Below are 15,910 nucleotides of genomic sequence, written 5' to 3'. Positions count from 1 at the left end.
AGACGGGGGGCAGGAGACTTCCACCAGTGACCGATGATGTCCTGTCTGCGATGGGTCAGTGACTGGTTCTGATGGCCCCCAGGGGTTGGACCCCGACCATACATGGCAAAGTTTGTTACTGTGAGTAAGGGGAGGGGAGGTAAAAGGGGGGGGGGGGCGATGATTCAACGGGCAGGTTACGTCTACAGCCAGCACAGTGGGCTGGCAAGCACGCTGATAACAGACTCTGTGAGAGGATGGTGGTGGAGCTGATGTGCGAGTGAAGCAAGTGTTGTCTAGGAATATCCCCAGCGGGTTGCCATCAATCTAGTTGAGTCGATCCTGGTCCGCGATCGCTGCTGCTGCTCCGTTGGCAGGTGGCTAATGGAGATACAGGAGGAGTTTCAGTCTCAGTACACAGAAGACAGCATTTCTCAGTCGTCAAGAGATGGTTGCATGGAATTTCCGGTGAGGAATGAAGTCGCTGTGTTGAGGAGGGAAAGTTTGATTATCGGCGCTGACTGGTCGATGCAGGAATTGGAAGACATGCTATCGAAGTACCAGGTTGATGATGACGATCATGATGACGATGATGATGATGGAGAGGATGATGATGATGGAGAAGAAGATGACGATGATGATGATGATGAGGAGGAGGATGACGATGATAATATCATTTTCTTTCTGTAACAGGACCCAGCGGCAACAGACAAGATTGAAAGACTAAAGCGAGAGATAGATGAAACGAAGCACGTAAGCTGTGGTGGATGCTGAGGGAGAGGGAAGAGCGACTGGAGATAGACGATGAAAGGAGGAGTCGGGAAGCAAGGGAGGGGAGGCAGCAAGGGAACGTGGGGGAGTAGCGGGGGCCGGGAGGTGGGGGAAGATGATGGAGGTTTGGAAAGAGAGAAAAATTCATGACAATCTCTTTCAGATCTTGCAGAAATCTATTGACGCACTGCTAGAGAGGTAAAGATTGCGAGTAAGGCGAATGATGTTTGACTGTCTTGCTCCTCCTCCTCCTCCTCCTCCTCCTCCTTGTTTCGTTTCCGTGCCTTGCGCTGCCAGGGGACAAAAACTTGAAGATCTTGTCCTGCAGTCGAACAAACTATCCCTCCAGGTATACGTCTAGTCCTCTCCTCTCCTCTCCTCTCCTCTCCTCTCCTCTCCTCTCCTCTCCTCTCCTCTCCTCTCCACGCATCGCATCGCATCTGACCTCACCTTCCCTCCCCTTGAGACATGTACTACCTCGCTTTTCTGCCCTTCTCACTTCGTCTACAGACCAAGATGATGTACAAGTCTGTCCGTCAGTCCGCCGGTCGCTCATCCGTCAGCCCACAAGTCAGCTGAAGTTTCTTGCAGGATGGTTCGAAGACTGCTGTGGTATCTTGTAACGGAGCAGGACAAGCCCAATGTTGATATTCATGGATGACATACACGTTTGATACGACGAACATCCATGATGTGCTCGTTTGTCTTTCACTTCATTCATTTCATACTTATCTTGTTCCTATTCATTGACTTTGTTTCTCATTGATACCTCACTACTTTCACGTTGGCTCTTTCTTCCATGTCTTTTATATCTCTCCTTCTTCTCCTCCCCCTCCAGCTCCCTCCCGTCATCCCCTTGCAGTCTCTCCTCCCTCCTCCCTCCTCCCCCTTCCCCTTCCCTGCTCCCTCCTCTCTCACTTTTCGATCTCTTCCTTGGAACCTGGAAGAACAAGCATGCTCACAAGAGCGAGGAGTCGACGAGGCCGAGGAGGTGGCTGTCGCGCTCCACAAGGGAATGTATGAACTCTTGGTCGTTCCTGCCAGGCCAGCGTCATCCTCTTTCCCGCTCCTCCCCTCCCACCTGATGGACGCGCATGCGAATAAGAAAGCAGCGGAGTTCTGCTGGACAGCAGCTGAGACAACGTCGCGATCTCCTCTGGTCGCAGCAAGTTATGAAAGTTTCCCATGTCACGACATGAACGATGACAGCAACACTGGTGGTGATCATGTGGAAGGAGAAGAGGGTGGGGGAGAAATGGGCGGGGAGGGAGCAGAAGGAAGGGGAGGAGGAGGATAGGAGAGTTTTTTCAGGCAGCGATAAGGGAGGGAAGAGGGGAAGGGAGGTGCTGGACAGGGAAAGACAGGAGGGGCAGGGATTTTCTCACCTCAACTCATCGCTCGCGTACTCCAACGCATATCCCCAAGACTTCACGGCGGACATGACAACGTCTCTGCCGCTACGTCACGACAAGCACGCGCTCCCTCTTCTCACCTGTCGTTTCTCAGCTCGTCGCTCGCGTACTGGAGGGCGAGGCCGTTCATGGAGACGGCAGCTAGCACCACGTCCCTTGTCCATCACGTCACAAGGAGCACAAGCACGGGAGCCCCACCTGTCGCCCTGCAGCCTGCTGCTCGCGTACTGCAGCGCGAGCCCGTTCCTCTTGACGGCGTTCAGCATGAACGTGCTGCAAACAGCAGGTCACGACTGACGCAGGAGGCGGCAGAGATCTGACCGATCGCTCCTCGTCTCCTCCGACGCCACCCTGAGGTCACTCATCTTGATGAATCTCTGCTTCTCCGGGGACTGAGCTGCTAAGCATGAGCAAGTCAGAGGTGCAGGAGCAGGAGGAGCAAGGGGAGCAAGGGAGTATGGGGAGCAGGGGGAGGAGCGGGAGGAGCGGGAAAGGACCTGTGCCATGGATCGCTGGGGTAGAGGAGGAATGGTTCAGATCGTGAAAGACTCGCACGTCAGCCCCTCCCAGCGTCACTCTCTTCTCATGCTGCCTCGCAGACGGTGACTCCCGTGAGCTGCTGCCGTCGCTCTTGTAGATTCCTTTCAGCGAGGGCGTTGCACTCGTCGATGAGCTACGGTCATCTTCTTGGACTTCGCGCTCAGCTGGGCCTGTCGCCCCTCCAGTAGCTCCTTGCCTATTGACGCCTCCCTCTCCCTTCAACGTCCCTCTTTCCTTCGGCTCCGTCTCGCTTCCTCGTCCTCTCTTTTCCACATCTACATGCTCCATCCCCGGAGGAGGGGATGGGGGAGCTAGGAGACACTCAGTACTCCCGACGACCACCCCGCCCAGCCCTCCCGACGACCACTCTGGCGGTCGAACAGCACCGGTAGCGGCAGTTGGTGGCTCTACTGCATCCAAAGTTCCTCTACCGGCAGGGCAGGAAGACGCCAGGAGCAGCCCTGCCTGCAGCTCCTTCTCCACGTTGAGCGCGAGACTTTCCACACTTGCAAGCTCGTCGTTGAATCGTCGGAACATCTCCATAGCACTAAGGTTGTTTTCTCTCTCATTCCACAGCAAACTCTCCAGCCTGCTGATGTCCAGCTCATAGATGCTGTTCTTCAGCCGCAGCTTCTCGCATCTTCGCTGCTCAGCTCTCAGCAGAGTCTCTACCTCTCTCCTCCTCGCCGTCTCCTCGCTCAGCTGCACCTGCAGGCTCCTGACCGCATTGTCGATGCCGACCACGTTGCGATGGTGCCATGTCGCCAGGTGCTGATGCATGCTCTCCATCTCCTCGAGGAAGTACTGCACCTCGTCTGAGCCCTGCTCCTGCGCATGCTCGTTCATCCCTCCCTGCCTGAAGTCAACCAGGGGACCACTGTGATGCTTCTGAAGCTGCCCCAGCGATTCACTCCTCCTACTAGTCAGTCCCTGAGGAGTCTCTTTCTCCTCCTCTCCTCCTCCTCTCTTTCTCGCTCCTTCGCTCCTTCCTCCCTCCCTCGCATGCCTGACGGTACGGAGTGCGGCTTGTCAAATCCGACGGGCCCGTTGAAAGCCGGTACCGGCGGTTACGCTGGGATTGCGCCGGTTACAATTAGGGAATTTCAGTTTACTTCTCGGATGGGATTGTTCGGAAAGTTTACTAGAAATGATAATATTAATCAAATTTGACCCAAAATATTGCCATTCGAAAACATTGTCGAATTCCAACAAGAGTTGCACCCGGATACTTCTGCAAATGGCGGGAGACCTGGGAGGGGGGGTGGGAGGGTCAGGTGGAGAGCGGGAGAGCGAGGACGCAGGGATGATGAGGATAAGGATGAGGATGGTGATGATGATGACGACGACGACGGAGAGGAGGAGGATGAGGATGAGAATGAGAATGAGGAGGACGAAGAGGACGAGGACAAGGAGGAGGAGGAGAGGGGGGGGGGGGGGGTAAGGGGAGGAGGACTCGGTCAAGGCTCATAATGAAGGATGAGAGACCACGCGGCAACCGTGTAGATCCCTCCATTGTATGAGATCTCAGGAAGCAGATCAACATGCTGGAGGCGTCTCGATCCTGTTGTTTGCTTCTGCACTAGATCGCAAATGCTGATTATGCCGATCGTTCTCCCTCACGCCTCAGTGACACGTGTTGCCCTGCAGTCACTTGGAACATGCCCATCCCTCGCCACATGCGCTATGTGCAGGGAGATCTGGAGCCAGAGGAGCAGCAGCGGATGATCAAGGAGGCGACGGAGAAGTTGAAGAGCGACAACGACGAAGACGTGAGCTGAAGACCTTGCTCTCGTACTGTGACGTCCTGCTCCCAGATGTGCATGGCGGCGGAGAGTCTGTACCACATGACTTCCTTCACCTCTGGCGTCTCCATCGATAACCACAACGCCATGACGGATTATGACAAGGCTGTCTTCCTGGGGAAAGAATCTTCATCAACGGTAGTTCGTTGGAGTTGCCGAGAGCGAGGGTGGGGAATGAGGATTGTGGTTGGCAGGGCGAGAACGAGGCAGAGCAAAATGGGCCTGTACATGTTGACGGCAGGAGGTACATGATGGGAGACGGATTCATGCTGATGGAGGACTCAACTGAGGTAGCACGGCAGGTTGTCTAGACTGTTTGCCTCACCAGGTGACAGGAGGGAGCGAAAGCAGACAAGCATGCCAGGAGGGTGGCCGTAATGCACTCAAGGAGTTGTATAGACAACAGAGTCGTCATCGGAAAGGTGCGGGCGAAGATTCGATTGACCATGTCTGGTGGTGACAAGGAGTATGAATCAGGTGGAAGGGATCTTTGAAGACTTGGTGAATGTGATGAGAAGAGGTTCGGCGCAAGCTCGGTGAGAAGTTCCCGTCAACATGCTGGCTGTGTTGTGATTCACATTTGCAGGTTTGAGGCGTGTCGAGCTGCATCTCAAGTGATCTCTCTGACCCAGAACGCAAGAGGTGTATGTGACACGTTCAAGATTGCTTTCAGGAACAATGAGAACAAGGTTGCTCTTGCCAACGTCCCGGGGGTCCTCGAAGCGATTAGGTCTGTTGAGGGAGTTATCATCGACTTCAGATTCAAGTTGCGCGCAGGGAAGTCCTGCAACAGGCGTACGAGGACAAAGATCAGAAGTGTATCACGCAAGCATGCAGAGTGCTAGGGGGCATCGTATCAGGAAACAGGTTCTCTCCCTTACATCTCCCCGCTCGTTGCTCGTCGCCCCCTTACCTGTGCCGTATCTTTCCTCTTCCCTTCTTCTTCCTTGTCATTGTCATGGGCAGCAAATCGTGTTTGACTGAGAGCAATGCTGCGGGGAGCTGACTTTCACGGCAGACAACTGCATGAAGCCATCGCCAAGGACGAGAAGTTGATCGGCATGTTGCGCTCGTTCCTAGAGGTCTCTTTGCTTCTCTTCTCTCCTGCGGGCTGACGGTCAAGGTGCCAGCAAGGGGACGAGGAGGCTTCGGGGCAGGCAGGGAAGGTTCTCAACTGTGTATCAGCTCATATCCCGCTATGAGTGTGCGATGGGACAAGAGCAACGCGTCTGTTGAGATTTCACTTTTGATACGGTTTGAGGTGTTTGCATAGTTTGTCATCAGTTTTGTTTTATTCATGACAACTTCGCCTTGTTTGAATTCCATCCCAACAACGTGGAGACAAGAAGCCACAAGAAGGCGAGGACGAGAACCAGCAGAGCTGGGATGAGCATCGGGTACTGGTACCTGCCATCATCTGCCATCAGACCAGAGACGAGCATGCTCTCGAACTTGACCTGTACAACTGGAAGAGATGCACCAAGTAGTACAACATGACCTGCAGCCACGCTCAGCCCTCGCTGTCTTCGACCTGCTGGCTTTCATGACCAACCTTGCCCGTGAGCTTCGAGGTGCCTGCCTCCCGCTTGCCGAAGAAGATGCTCACCTCCTCATGGCTGCTGGACCCGCACTGATAACCGTCAGCTGCTGTCGGGGGATACAGCAGAAGCTGATTCTCACCTTGACGTAGAGCTCGAGCGCGATCTTGAATCCGACAGGATTAATCTTCCCAGCACCACGCTGGAGACAAAAGGAGGCAATGAGGAGAGGAGAGGAAAGACTGAGAAGTTACGAGAGAGAGTTCGAGGACTATAGAGCAAGCGGCAACGGCAAGCACATTGAGGGAAAGGAAAAGAGGGAGGGAGGGGGGGAAGGAAAAACAGGAATGGAGAAGAACGAGAAAAGACATGATGTCGCACCTTCAAGGCTGTTTTTGTTATTCCAAAGAATCCACTCATCGGGTCGCTGCGAGGAAAATCAATCACCGAAAGTTTAGGAGATCGAGCTACAGATAGAGGAGGAGCAAGGAAAAGAGCAGGAGTGACTTGCTTCTCACCTCAGGGGAGTAAGGGGTCTAGCAAGAAGCCTCGCGCCCTTAGAAATGACAACCCTGTACCTGCGTCGCGTCAGCAAGAGCCGCCATGGCCCGTCCTCTCCTACCATGGCCACGAGGGATCAACGGCAAAGCCGTCCCCGTAGCTGTGCAACATAATCAGAATCACGACAGAGGTCGATCGGGACACAAGTCTCTCACCGAGTCCCGAGCACGAAGTCAGCTTTGTCGAGAGCCTGTCAGATGTGTTAGGGCGCAGAGAGACAGGAAGGGTGACGTCGGTGCCTTGAGGAGCTGGGGAACCCTCTCTGGCGGGTGTTGAAGATCTCCGTCCATACATATCTGAAGTGCAGGGTGTCAGCGGAGGGGTCGGAGGGCCCTCGGCTGATGCCCACCAGTTTCTCCCCCTTGGCTTCCTGGAAGCCTCGAAGGACCGCACTCGAGAGCCCTCGCTCGGTCTTGCGGACAAAGATTCTGATCGGGAAGCCCTGCATGCTCCCGGGTGAGGGAGCAGGAGAAAGAGGGGGAGGGGGAGGGGGAGGAGGAGGTGGTGGGGAAGTCTTCACCTCCTTCTGAAGCTCGTTCACCGCCTCCTCGCTACCATCCTGAGAGTTGTCATCGACGATGAGAATTTCTGTGCTCTTGTCCATCCCATGAGAGCGAAGGGCCTTGTAACCAAGTCATCCAACATGCCTCCCCTCCCTCCCAGCCGGCTCACATCCAATAGCCGCTGTGTCAATGGCCGAATGTTCGGCTTCTCCTTGTAGGCAGGGACGACGATGGTAGAAAGAATCTTCACGGAAAGATGTCAAGACTTCAGGGCATGGCGGTCGGTTGTGAGTGACAAACACCTCGGACGACATCTGGTCCGGAGAACTGGCAAAGGCGCAAGGAGCTCCGGAAAACAATGCTGTGAGAACAAAGGAGAGCATCAGCGTTCTGACAGACACAAAGAGCAGGTGTAGGCACTGAGATGAGGTGAAGAAAAGTGCCTCTCCTCCTGCCCTGTCTATCGAATCCTTGGTGTTCTTCCTCATCTTGACTCACCCTCCGATCTCTGCAGATCTTCGCACACAACACTCTCCTCCTCCAACGTCTCTTCCGGGGATCTCAACACACGTGCAGGTGAGATCGGTATCATCACCTGCTAGCAACAAGAGCTGTCTTCCTAGAGCTCCTCCTCCTCCTCCTGCTCGTCGTCTCGTCGTCGCTCTCCCTCGCAGGCGCTCAGCCCCTGCCACTGTCCTCCTCCACCCCCCACCCTATTGGACTACTACCCCTGCCCTTCCCAAGGTCATGTGCAGACTATACCTTAATTCACTATTGTCTCATCCAATAAATATTTGAGCTAAGGGGGTTTAGAATGAAGGTTCCTAGATGGACCCACCCACGTTCACCGTCCGTTCTCGAAAAGCAAGGGAAACAAAGCAGGGGCAGCACATGCGAGCGAAAGGAGCAACGCGAGAGCAGGAGAGAGCAGAGGAGAGGAGAGAAGAACAGACGAGCTCCGTCGCTCATGCTCCGCGATGGAAACAGTTGTACATGAAAGATAGTAGGAGAAGCTGAGTTTGGGGAGAGGTGTATCGATTCCGAGTCTTTGACAGTGATAGCATTTCACAAGATAATACTCCTAGTCTACAAGAAAGAATCAGATGGTGTAGGTGATGTACGCCATGATAGCAATAGTCAAGCAAGGTACTGCCACCAGATACTGGCTCCTGTAAAGATGAGATGTTAGTGATCATGCAAACACGCAGGCACAACACTCACAGTGCTAGCCGCGATACGCTTGCAGGCCAAGTCCCCGTCATGATGGCAAGGGTGCTCAGGTTTGCAGCAGTTGGAACAGAGAATTGCAAAAGAATAACAAATTCGATGAGAGGATCTAAGGAGGGGGCAACAGTCTGCTTGAAGCTGTACACCAGCCCCACCCCCACCAGAGGAAGCAGCAGCAACCTCACGGCGATGATTGAAGCCACCATGAACGGGTGCAGCATCTCGATGTCCTCCTCCTTCTCACCTGCCCCTGCGTTCATGTTGGCTCCCAGCAGGAGGATCATGAGCGGGATGTAGGTGCTTCCCAGCTGCTCCAGGACGTCGAACGCCGGAGCGAGCACAGAGTTGGGGTTGCTGAGCCCGTACTTCAAGAATCCGACGCCACCACACAGAAGTCCGAGAACGGTGGCAACGAAGGGAGGGTTGGGTATCCTTGCGAGAAACTCCTTGGCAAGAGAGACTCGCCTCAAGCTCTTGCGCATTCTCGTGCTCCGTGTCGGGAGACAAGTTTGCGCTTGAAGCGAGACTTCCAGGTCTGCTACGCCGCTGCCACCTTTCTCTGGATCGAACTCCACGTACTGCTTGGGTTGTTTCTGCGATAGGAATGATTCGGTCATCAAGTATTTGCCTACAGTCCAGATCATGATAGTCCCAACCCATAGCCCGAACGCCACCATCCCCTGTGCGTCTGCCAGACAGTTCGCTCCGTGGTTCTGGTACTTGGGGATCTGGCTGTTGCAGGCGGAAGGGACCAGTGCGAGGGGGATCTGGCCGACGTTCCCTAGTGCGCATGAGGCAAGAACTAAGCCTTTAAACTTCTCCGATTTCTGTGGAAACAACTTGAGAAGAATAATGCCACAGAGCAGCCCGGCAGCAAAGTTCAAGCCGACAAAAACAGGGATAGGCCACCACTGGGAGATGATTTGAAGGTCGACGGTTTTTGTAAGCTTGGTGAAGATGAAGGCAGGAAGGAAGATGTTGTAAATCAATCTCGATATTCCCATGATTGAACTCTCCTTGAGAATTTTGCCGTTTTTCCTGGCACAGAAAGCTCCGACAAATGCTATCAACAAAACCTTGATGACAGGAATGCATGCTGCCTGAAGCACCACCTCAAATCGTGGCATATCTATTGTGTACCTTAGTCTTGACTGACTATCCAGCTGCTAGTTGGTTGGCATCTTGCTATCAAACAACACTCTTGGCGCAAACAACGATGTCCTTTCGAATCCCAGCAGCCCCGAACGAATGGCTCGATAACAGAAGCGAGGGGGAAAGCGGAAGATAGGAGGACAGATGATGTACAGATAGGCTGTGTGAAGGTGAGGGGGAGTGAGAGGGGGGTCTCGATACAGATAGAGCTTGACAGAGGAGGAGAGGAGGACTGGAGGAATGCAAAAGGGATGGGACAAGACACATAAAAGTCATTTTTATCTTTATCCCCCACCCCCTCCCTTGTCTGAGGGGGTACCCACCTTGCAGTCATTTTCTAGCGGTCTGTGAAACGGAAGCGAGGGGGTAGGGGTGTTGGGCAGGTGTGCACAAACGAATCCAAATATGATCTCAACTACCCCTTCAAATAGTACCCTACCCATCATTTCCAACAGAATTCTATTGTCAACTACCCACGTTGCCAGAACAGTTGGTACCCCTACCCACTATGGCACGGACCCCAACCCCTAAAATCACAGCAGAGGAGGAGGTACATCTTTACTACATAATTCTGTCCATAAATGGTGGCAAGAACGTGACAGAAATTTGCAGAAGGGTATATATACTAGTTGGATCAAGTCGCTGATAACTCGGCGGCTGGTCAAGGTGTATATCACCCCTACCTTTTTTGTGTCAGATCGGAAAGCTTCATCTTGTTTTGCCTCTAATCTCCGCTGTTCAATTCCAAACGATGACATGCATTATCGAGAGCCTTCTGAAAGAGAGTTGTGACCGCCGGCAGGTAGCATGACCCCCCTTGACTTTCCCATGTGGTTCTGGCTCAAAGGATGGGTAGGGGTCATCATTTTGTAATGTGAATATCTGGCTACCAGTCCACTTGACCGACAAAAGGGGGGTAGTCAACCTCTGAACCGGTCCCGATGGACTGGACGTAGCGATTGGGCCGGTGGGGGTAGGTGGTAGGTTGCAGGGTGTCTTGGTGCCTTTCCACCCCTCCTTTCCTAATGGAAATGTAGAGACCAGATGGATAGTTTTTCGAGGTGGGGTGTGGGTCATTGGGAGGCACATCGGTCGTACAGGAGGGTGGGGTCCGGACTCCGGACTTGTACTCACTGAGTGCAAACAGTAGGCAACTACCCCTATGAAGTAGGGGGTAATCGATGGGTTATATGGGGGTAGGTACTGGGAGAGGTAGTGGGATGTTGGGTGTGGGGTGTACAGGGGTGGGGTCAGCAATCAAGTTTTGAGTGAAGCAGAATGCGGCGCTGGGGGCGGGGCCATAGAGCAAACAGCGAGGAAGAAGAGAGGAGAAGGGGAGGATGATGAGGTTGGGGTGGAGGGGAGCATGGTAGGAAGCAAAGCAGGGATGGGGGCTGGGGAGCGCCGGGAGGATGGCAGGAGAGTGGCGTTGAAGGAGCCTCAAAGGGACTTGTGAATTATCAGTGTGTGAACTTGGAGAGGTTTGAAGGCATCAAGAAATGTGATGAATCGAGAGAGTGGTGATAGTTCTAGACTTGAAAGAGATGAGTTCTAACCCGAGCCTGGTGATAATCTTCTTTTGGCACATTACTGCTTTTCCAGACCTTTGTAAATCTGGGATTTCAAGGTATCTACTCTTGTCTGAATTCCACAAATGCAAGCGGTACCAGCATTATATCAACAAAGCTTCTTACGTTCTGAAATCCTTCACTTGGACAGAGTAACTTGGAAAGGCTTAAGAAGCTCCAAGCTGGCCTTTCGAGTGACTTAGCAGTCGTAACGCGTACGTTGTCTGGATCCAAGCAGTGAGTCACCAATGGTCGCAATTAAATTGATCTACAACCAACAAAACCTCTGCAGAATCTTGGAAGATGCAGAGCAAACAGTCATCAAATATTTCGCTACCGTCCCGACAGACGAGGTACGTCTCCTCTTCCTCTCCTCCCCGTCCACTCTTCACCGTGACTGACCCCCTCCTCCTCTCCTTGTCCTCCCGCTCGCTGTCCTCCTCGCTCTTGACTCCTCGCGCTCCCTCCCCCAGTTGTCATCCAAGATCGCCTTCACCTTCAAGCGCTTCGACTCCGATCAAGGCGGCTTCCTCACGAGGTATCGCCACTCCGCTACTGTCTGACGCAGCGAGCTGACGAGATCCAGGAATGACCTGGCGAGGGCGTTTGCGTTCATGGGGAAGCGGGTGAGCACGGAGGAGATCGAGGCGTTGATGGACATCTACGACACCAACCGGGACGATCACATCGACTCGGTGCTTGCCATGGACGCTGCGAGAGGGGGGAGAAGCTGATGGGACTGCATGGGTGGCAGGGGGAGTTTGAGCACATGGTGCGGGTCAAGCTCAAGATCCCTTGCAAGCCCGACTGTCGACAATGTAAGAAGATGTTCTCGTCTCCGAGCAGCAGGCCGGGAACATCCGACACGAGCGTACGAAGTCCGTCGGTGGTTTGCAAGTACGATTGCGGTTTCACGGGGACGGTAAGGCAGGTAGCAGAGCATGAGTGTAGCTGCCCGCTGGCTCCCTCATCGTCGACCTCCAGCCCTGGGACTCTTGCGAATGGTCTCACTCCTATCTCAAGAGTTTCCTCTAGTCCTGGAGGATTTTCTCACGACCCACGAAGGCGAAACACTTTGGCCTTAGCTCGTCGGAACTCAAAATTTCTCGGCGAAGACGAAAACGATGATTCTTTGCAGAATCGCGTGAAACGATTAGAGCACACAATTTCGAGCCAAGAGATCTCGATATCGCGGACGCTCTCGACAGGAAGCAGGTAGGTCATAGTACTCCCGAATCTGCTCCCTCCCTCTCTCCTTTACAGTCTCTCTCTCTCCTTGTTCACAGCCTCTCTCTATAAGCCCTCTGCGATGCTGTCTGTGCTCGCTCATTCCTTTCCTGCCCTCAGCGTCCTGGAGCAAGCAAGCTCAGTTTTCTTCGGAAGGCTGAGCGGCCTGTCGCCAGAGAAGGTGGGCGGCTCTTCTCTCAGGGGCAGACGCTGAGCCCCTTGGGTTGCAGTTCGCGCAGAAGGTGCAAGACTTGTTCAAGTCCATCGACGTCGACGGGTCCAACTCGCTCTCTCGGTACCATCCGACCTGCCGGTGAGAGGGAGGGAGTGACTGGCGTAGGTCGGAGCTGCATAGCGCGTTTGCTCGGATGGGGCATGCCATGTCGAGCGAGAGCCTGGACAAGTGGATAGCGAGCTGCGACTCGGACGGGAACGGGGAGCTGGACATGGTGGGGAGGAGGGAGCCTGGAGGAAGGCAGAGGGACGACTGAGAGGTGTGTGTTGCAGGAGGAGTTTTGTCACATCGCTTGCAAGGTGAACAAGTACCGCTGCCCGGCCACCTGTCCGGTATGCAAGCGGTCACCGGAGAAGGACGTGGACGACGACAAGGCTGCGGAGGAGAAGCGAAGGCTCAACTACGCTCAGCTGATGAAAGAAGTCATAGAGCCAGTGTGCAACCTCGCAGCGATCTACATCAAAGCGCAGGACGCAGACTTCGACTTCAAGACGATCGAGCCCTTCATGGAGATCGTGACCTTCAGCGACGGCAACAGAATCTCCAAGAGCGGCAGCCTCACGGAGTCCATCATCTTCATCCTCCGCGGGCGGGTGGAGAAGCGGAAGAACAACGTCAAGCTCTCCATGCACAGCCGAGGGGATCACTTCGGGTCGCAGGAGATCCTAGAGCACAGGCCCCGACCGCACGACCTGATCGCTTGCGGGGCGTGCACGTGCTCGCAGCTGAAGCAGAGCCATCTGAAGCGAGCTGGGGTGATGCTGAAGCAGCTCGTGGAGCAGTTGGAACACACGATGCTTGATCACAGGCCGAAGGAGGCGGAAGCGACGTCGACAGTCTCACATGGGGGCAGTACTGGCAGATCGGAACACGTTGTAGATGAGAAGGTGGTTGCTGTAGATTCTCCAACCAGCTCGAGGATCAAGGACGTACTGAGTCAAGTTGGGTCCCTGCTGACTCGCGTGCCCTCCTTGAAAGCGACCAACGCCACCCTCTTCGGCTCCCTGAGCGGGTTGAGCGGGATGGAGGTATTGACATTGACTGATCCCCTACTACCTTCTTTCCCTCCCTCCTTACCTCTTGCTCTCCCGGTCCCTCTCCTCCCTCCTTGTCTGCGCCCTCGCTCCTACCTCCTTCCTCCCTGACCTGGGGTGTTGCAGTTCTCTGCCAAGCTCAGAGAGATCTATGACGTGATGGACGCGGACAAGAGCGGCAAGATCGACCGGTAGAGTAGCACACGCAGCGGGGCGCGAGGGGCTGACGGGGAGCAGGAACGAGATCCAGGATGCTTTCCGCAAGATGGGGAAGGAGATCTCGGATGAGACACTGGACAGCTTCATCGAGCAGACGGACGTGGACGGGGACGAGCAGATCGACCTGGTGAGAGACCAGAGAGACGAGCGGAGGAGGGAGAGGAGGAAGTGACGGCGAGGGCAGGAGGAGTTCGAGCACCTTGCGAGGGCGCTGTACGAGCTTGACTGCGTGGAGGGCTGCAAGGTCTGCCGGATGTTCCCTACATTACAACGTGAAAAGAAAGCAAAGATGAGAAGCATGATAGAGACGGTGAGGCGCGGGAGTGTGAGTGAGGCTGTGACGGAGAGTCTGCAGTCGAGCCTGCGAACTTTCTCGACGACGCTGATGGACGGGTGGGCGCTACAAGATCAGCTGAAGGGGATGATCGATGATGGTTTCACAAGACGGTACTCTGCATCTGAGCAGATGGAAGATATTTCTGAATCGGTTGAAGCTGGTCGCGATCCGTAGGAAATTGCGCGTAGAAGAAGAACGCATTGACTTGTTCGGCAGGTCGATCACGTTTCCCCTTTCAAATCCATTGGGGCCGAAAGAATACCCGCTGCCGCCATCTGCGGATTTCAAACCTGTTCCACCCACAGGTCAGTGAGGCTAGTTGGTTGGTAGGAGGTGGACAAGAGTCAGAGACGTGAGGTGGAAGAGGAGGGGATGAACGCTGCGAGAGAAGAGAGAGGCAGTTTTTTACATTTCGCCTCAGGAGGAAATGATGGTATTTGATTGGACAGACTTATCCAGATTGATTGTGTTGCTTTCTTCTGGGTGTCTGTTGGCTTGCCTGCCTGTCCCTTTCCGTTTTATCCATGCTAAGCAAGTTTTTTCGTTGGCATAAGTGTACTGACAATCATCTCGCGTCAGAGCCGAAGCTCGAGAGCAGAAGGGATCGGTATCAGCGCATGGCAGACGAGCTTAAGATGGAGTCAGCCAAGATGCACAACAGAAGGAGAAACTCCGAGCTCCATGTGAGTCTCTTGTGCGAGGCCTGTGCCCGCCTGCTGACGCTGCTGCTGTCTTGCTGTGACTGCAGCACATCGAGTTCCGCAACAAGATCGACAGGGACATCAACTTGGCCAAGAGCTACGAGAAAGGAGAGGTAGGAGAGGGGAGAGAGAAGCGAGAGGAGGAGGCGGGAGGGGGACTCGGGAGGAGGAGGGGGAGGGTGCCTGACGGTGCTGGCAGGGAGGGTCGGGCATGACGCAGGCACAGCAGACAGCGAATGAGCTTCTTCAAGAGTTTGAGAAGGCGAAGAAGCTTGGTTTTGTGAAAGAGACATGATGTTTGTACACTAGTAAAGCATATGTTGGTTCAACGGGTGAAATCCGCGTTTTGCGTACGGTCTGTGTTTGATCATCTGCCGAGACGGGCACCACTGGCTCAGTCCTTTACTCAAAGTTAGTAAGTAAAAAATCAGTACGAGGACAATGAAATTCAGAGTCTCCGTCAAAACCGTACCTTGGGGGCAGCAGATTGACATAGGCGGAAAGCTCAGTGGCCTGAGGGCAGAACTCTTAGCAGACCCGCCTCAGTGCATTTCTGCCAGCAGTGACCCCGATGAGTCACGTCCGCTCGGCCCCCACCGACAGGACCGGTCGTGTCTCCCCTAACGCCGGGGAAGGGGGTATACAAAAAATTATATATATGTAAAAAACCCCCCCCCCTGGTAGGTCTTTTGACGCTAGTTTTGACGCATTCCGGAAATGTGATTAAAATTGGAGTTAATTCGTCCTTTTCGACGTTCTCGTGGTGGTCTTTAAGTGAATTTTTGGAAGTTTACTGATAATGAAAATTTCAACTTAAGAGGAAAAAATGAGGCGTTGAGAATGGTTGAAATTGAGCACTTGAAAACAGCAAATGTTACAGATTTTTGAATAGATTTTTTGAAAAAGGAGAACAGTAAAAAGTGCAGCAATTGAATATTTTTTATTGAAATGCATGGATGTATGGGTATTTATCAAGAGGGAATGTTACTAAAGGTTGATAACGGATGTATTTAGATTCGGATGTGGCTGTTTGTATTTGAGTTTGTTGTATGTCAGAGTGTTGTTGTGTAGTACAGAGTAATATGCATGATAGGATGAAAATGA

The 15,910-nt window shown here is 53.7% G+C and overlaps 6 protein-coding genes across 6 annotated transcripts; 3 read left to right on the top strand and 3 right to left on the bottom strand.

Moving 5' to 3' along the window:
- Positions 1 to 102: 102 nt before the first annotated feature.
- GUITHDRAFT_111842 (hypothetical protein) lies at positions 103 to 669 on the top strand (the record flags this gene model as incomplete). Its single annotated transcript, XM_005828909.1, has 5 exons — positions 103 to 124; positions 176 to 228; positions 280 to 324; positions 376 to 447; positions 514 to 669. The coding sequence occupies 5 exons, from the start codon at positions 103 to 105 to the stop codon at positions 667 to 669; spliced, it is 348 nt and encodes a 115-aa protein (XP_005828966.1).
- Positions 670 to 1,708: 1,039 nt separating this feature from the next.
- On the bottom strand, positions 1,709 to 3,548 carry GUITHDRAFT_111841 (hypothetical protein; the record flags this gene model as incomplete). The annotated part of the gene is made up of 7 exons (XM_005828908.1): positions 1,709 to 1,787; positions 1,832 to 1,906; positions 2,136 to 2,201; positions 2,243 to 2,317; positions 2,361 to 2,435; positions 2,484 to 2,559; positions 2,660 to 3,548. The coding sequence occupies 7 exons, from the start codon at positions 3,546 to 3,548 to the stop codon at positions 1,709 to 1,711; spliced, it is 1,335 nt and encodes a 444-aa protein (XP_005828965.1).
- Positions 3,549 to 4,360: 812 nt separating this feature from the next.
- Positions 4,361 to 5,706, top strand: GUITHDRAFT_111840 (hypothetical protein; the record flags this gene model as incomplete). The annotated part of the gene is made up of 9 exons (XM_005828907.1): positions 4,361 to 4,471; positions 4,517 to 4,642; positions 4,699 to 4,794; positions 4,840 to 4,926; positions 4,982 to 5,040; positions 5,091 to 5,234; positions 5,282 to 5,371; positions 5,523 to 5,586; positions 5,635 to 5,706. 9 exons carry the CDS (start codon positions 4,361 to 4,363, stop codon positions 5,704 to 5,706), a joined length of 849 nt encoding a protein of 282 aa, XP_005828964.1.
- A 74-nt stretch (positions 5,707 to 5,780) lies between these two features.
- GUITHDRAFT_88210 (hypothetical protein) lies at positions 5,781 to 7,762 on the bottom strand. Its single transcript, XM_005828906.1, has 14 exons — positions 7,702 to 7,762; positions 7,409 to 7,467; positions 7,276 to 7,350; positions 7,124 to 7,225; positions 6,953 to 7,045; positions 6,843 to 6,899; positions 6,759 to 6,793; positions 6,665 to 6,703; positions 6,561 to 6,620; positions 6,424 to 6,469; positions 6,185 to 6,244; positions 6,057 to 6,134; positions 5,962 to 6,002; positions 5,781 to 5,911 (listed from the first exon to the last, which is right to left on the bottom strand). The coding sequence occupies exons 2-14, from the start codon at positions 7,418 to 7,420 to the stop codon at positions 5,800 to 5,802; spliced, it is 810 nt and encodes a 269-aa protein (XP_005828963.1). The 5' UTR covers positions 7,421 to 7,467; positions 7,702 to 7,762; the 3' UTR covers positions 5,781 to 5,799.
- A 443-nt stretch (positions 7,763 to 8,205) lies between these two features.
- On the bottom strand, positions 8,206 to 9,460 carry GUITHDRAFT_111838 (hypothetical protein; the record flags this gene model as incomplete). Its single annotated transcript, XM_005828905.1, has 2 exons — positions 8,206 to 8,275; positions 8,328 to 9,460. 2 exons carry the CDS (start codon positions 9,458 to 9,460, stop codon positions 8,206 to 8,208), a joined length of 1,203 nt encoding a protein of 400 aa, XP_005828962.1.
- A 1,841-nt stretch (positions 9,461 to 11,301) lies between these two features.
- On the top strand, positions 11,302 to 15,101 carry GUITHDRAFT_141466 (hypothetical protein; the record flags this gene model as incomplete). Its single annotated transcript, XM_005828904.1, has 17 exons — positions 11,302 to 11,406; positions 11,527 to 11,591; positions 11,622 to 11,748; positions 11,808 to 11,975; positions 12,192 to 12,268; positions 12,401 to 12,461; positions 12,511 to 12,593; positions 12,621 to 12,729; positions 12,815 to 13,543; positions 13,676 to 13,740; positions 13,787 to 13,895; positions 13,953 to 14,078; positions 14,124 to 14,215; positions 14,322 to 14,410; positions 14,685 to 14,788; positions 14,854 to 14,919; positions 15,006 to 15,101. The coding sequence occupies 17 exons, from the start codon at positions 11,302 to 11,304 to the stop codon at positions 15,099 to 15,101; spliced, it is 2,271 nt and encodes a 756-aa protein (XP_005828961.1).
- Between the last annotated feature and the right edge of the window lie 809 nt (positions 15,102 to 15,910).

This window comes from Guillardia theta, assembly GCF_000315625.1.
Source record: "Guillardia theta CCMP2712 unplaced genomic scaffold GUITHscaffold_55, whole genome shotgun sequence".
In the NCBI taxonomy this organism is placed as follows: Eukaryota; class Cryptophyceae; order Pyrenomonadales; family Geminigeraceae; genus Guillardia; species Guillardia theta.
This window is presented reverse-complemented; position numbering and strand designations above follow the sequence as displayed.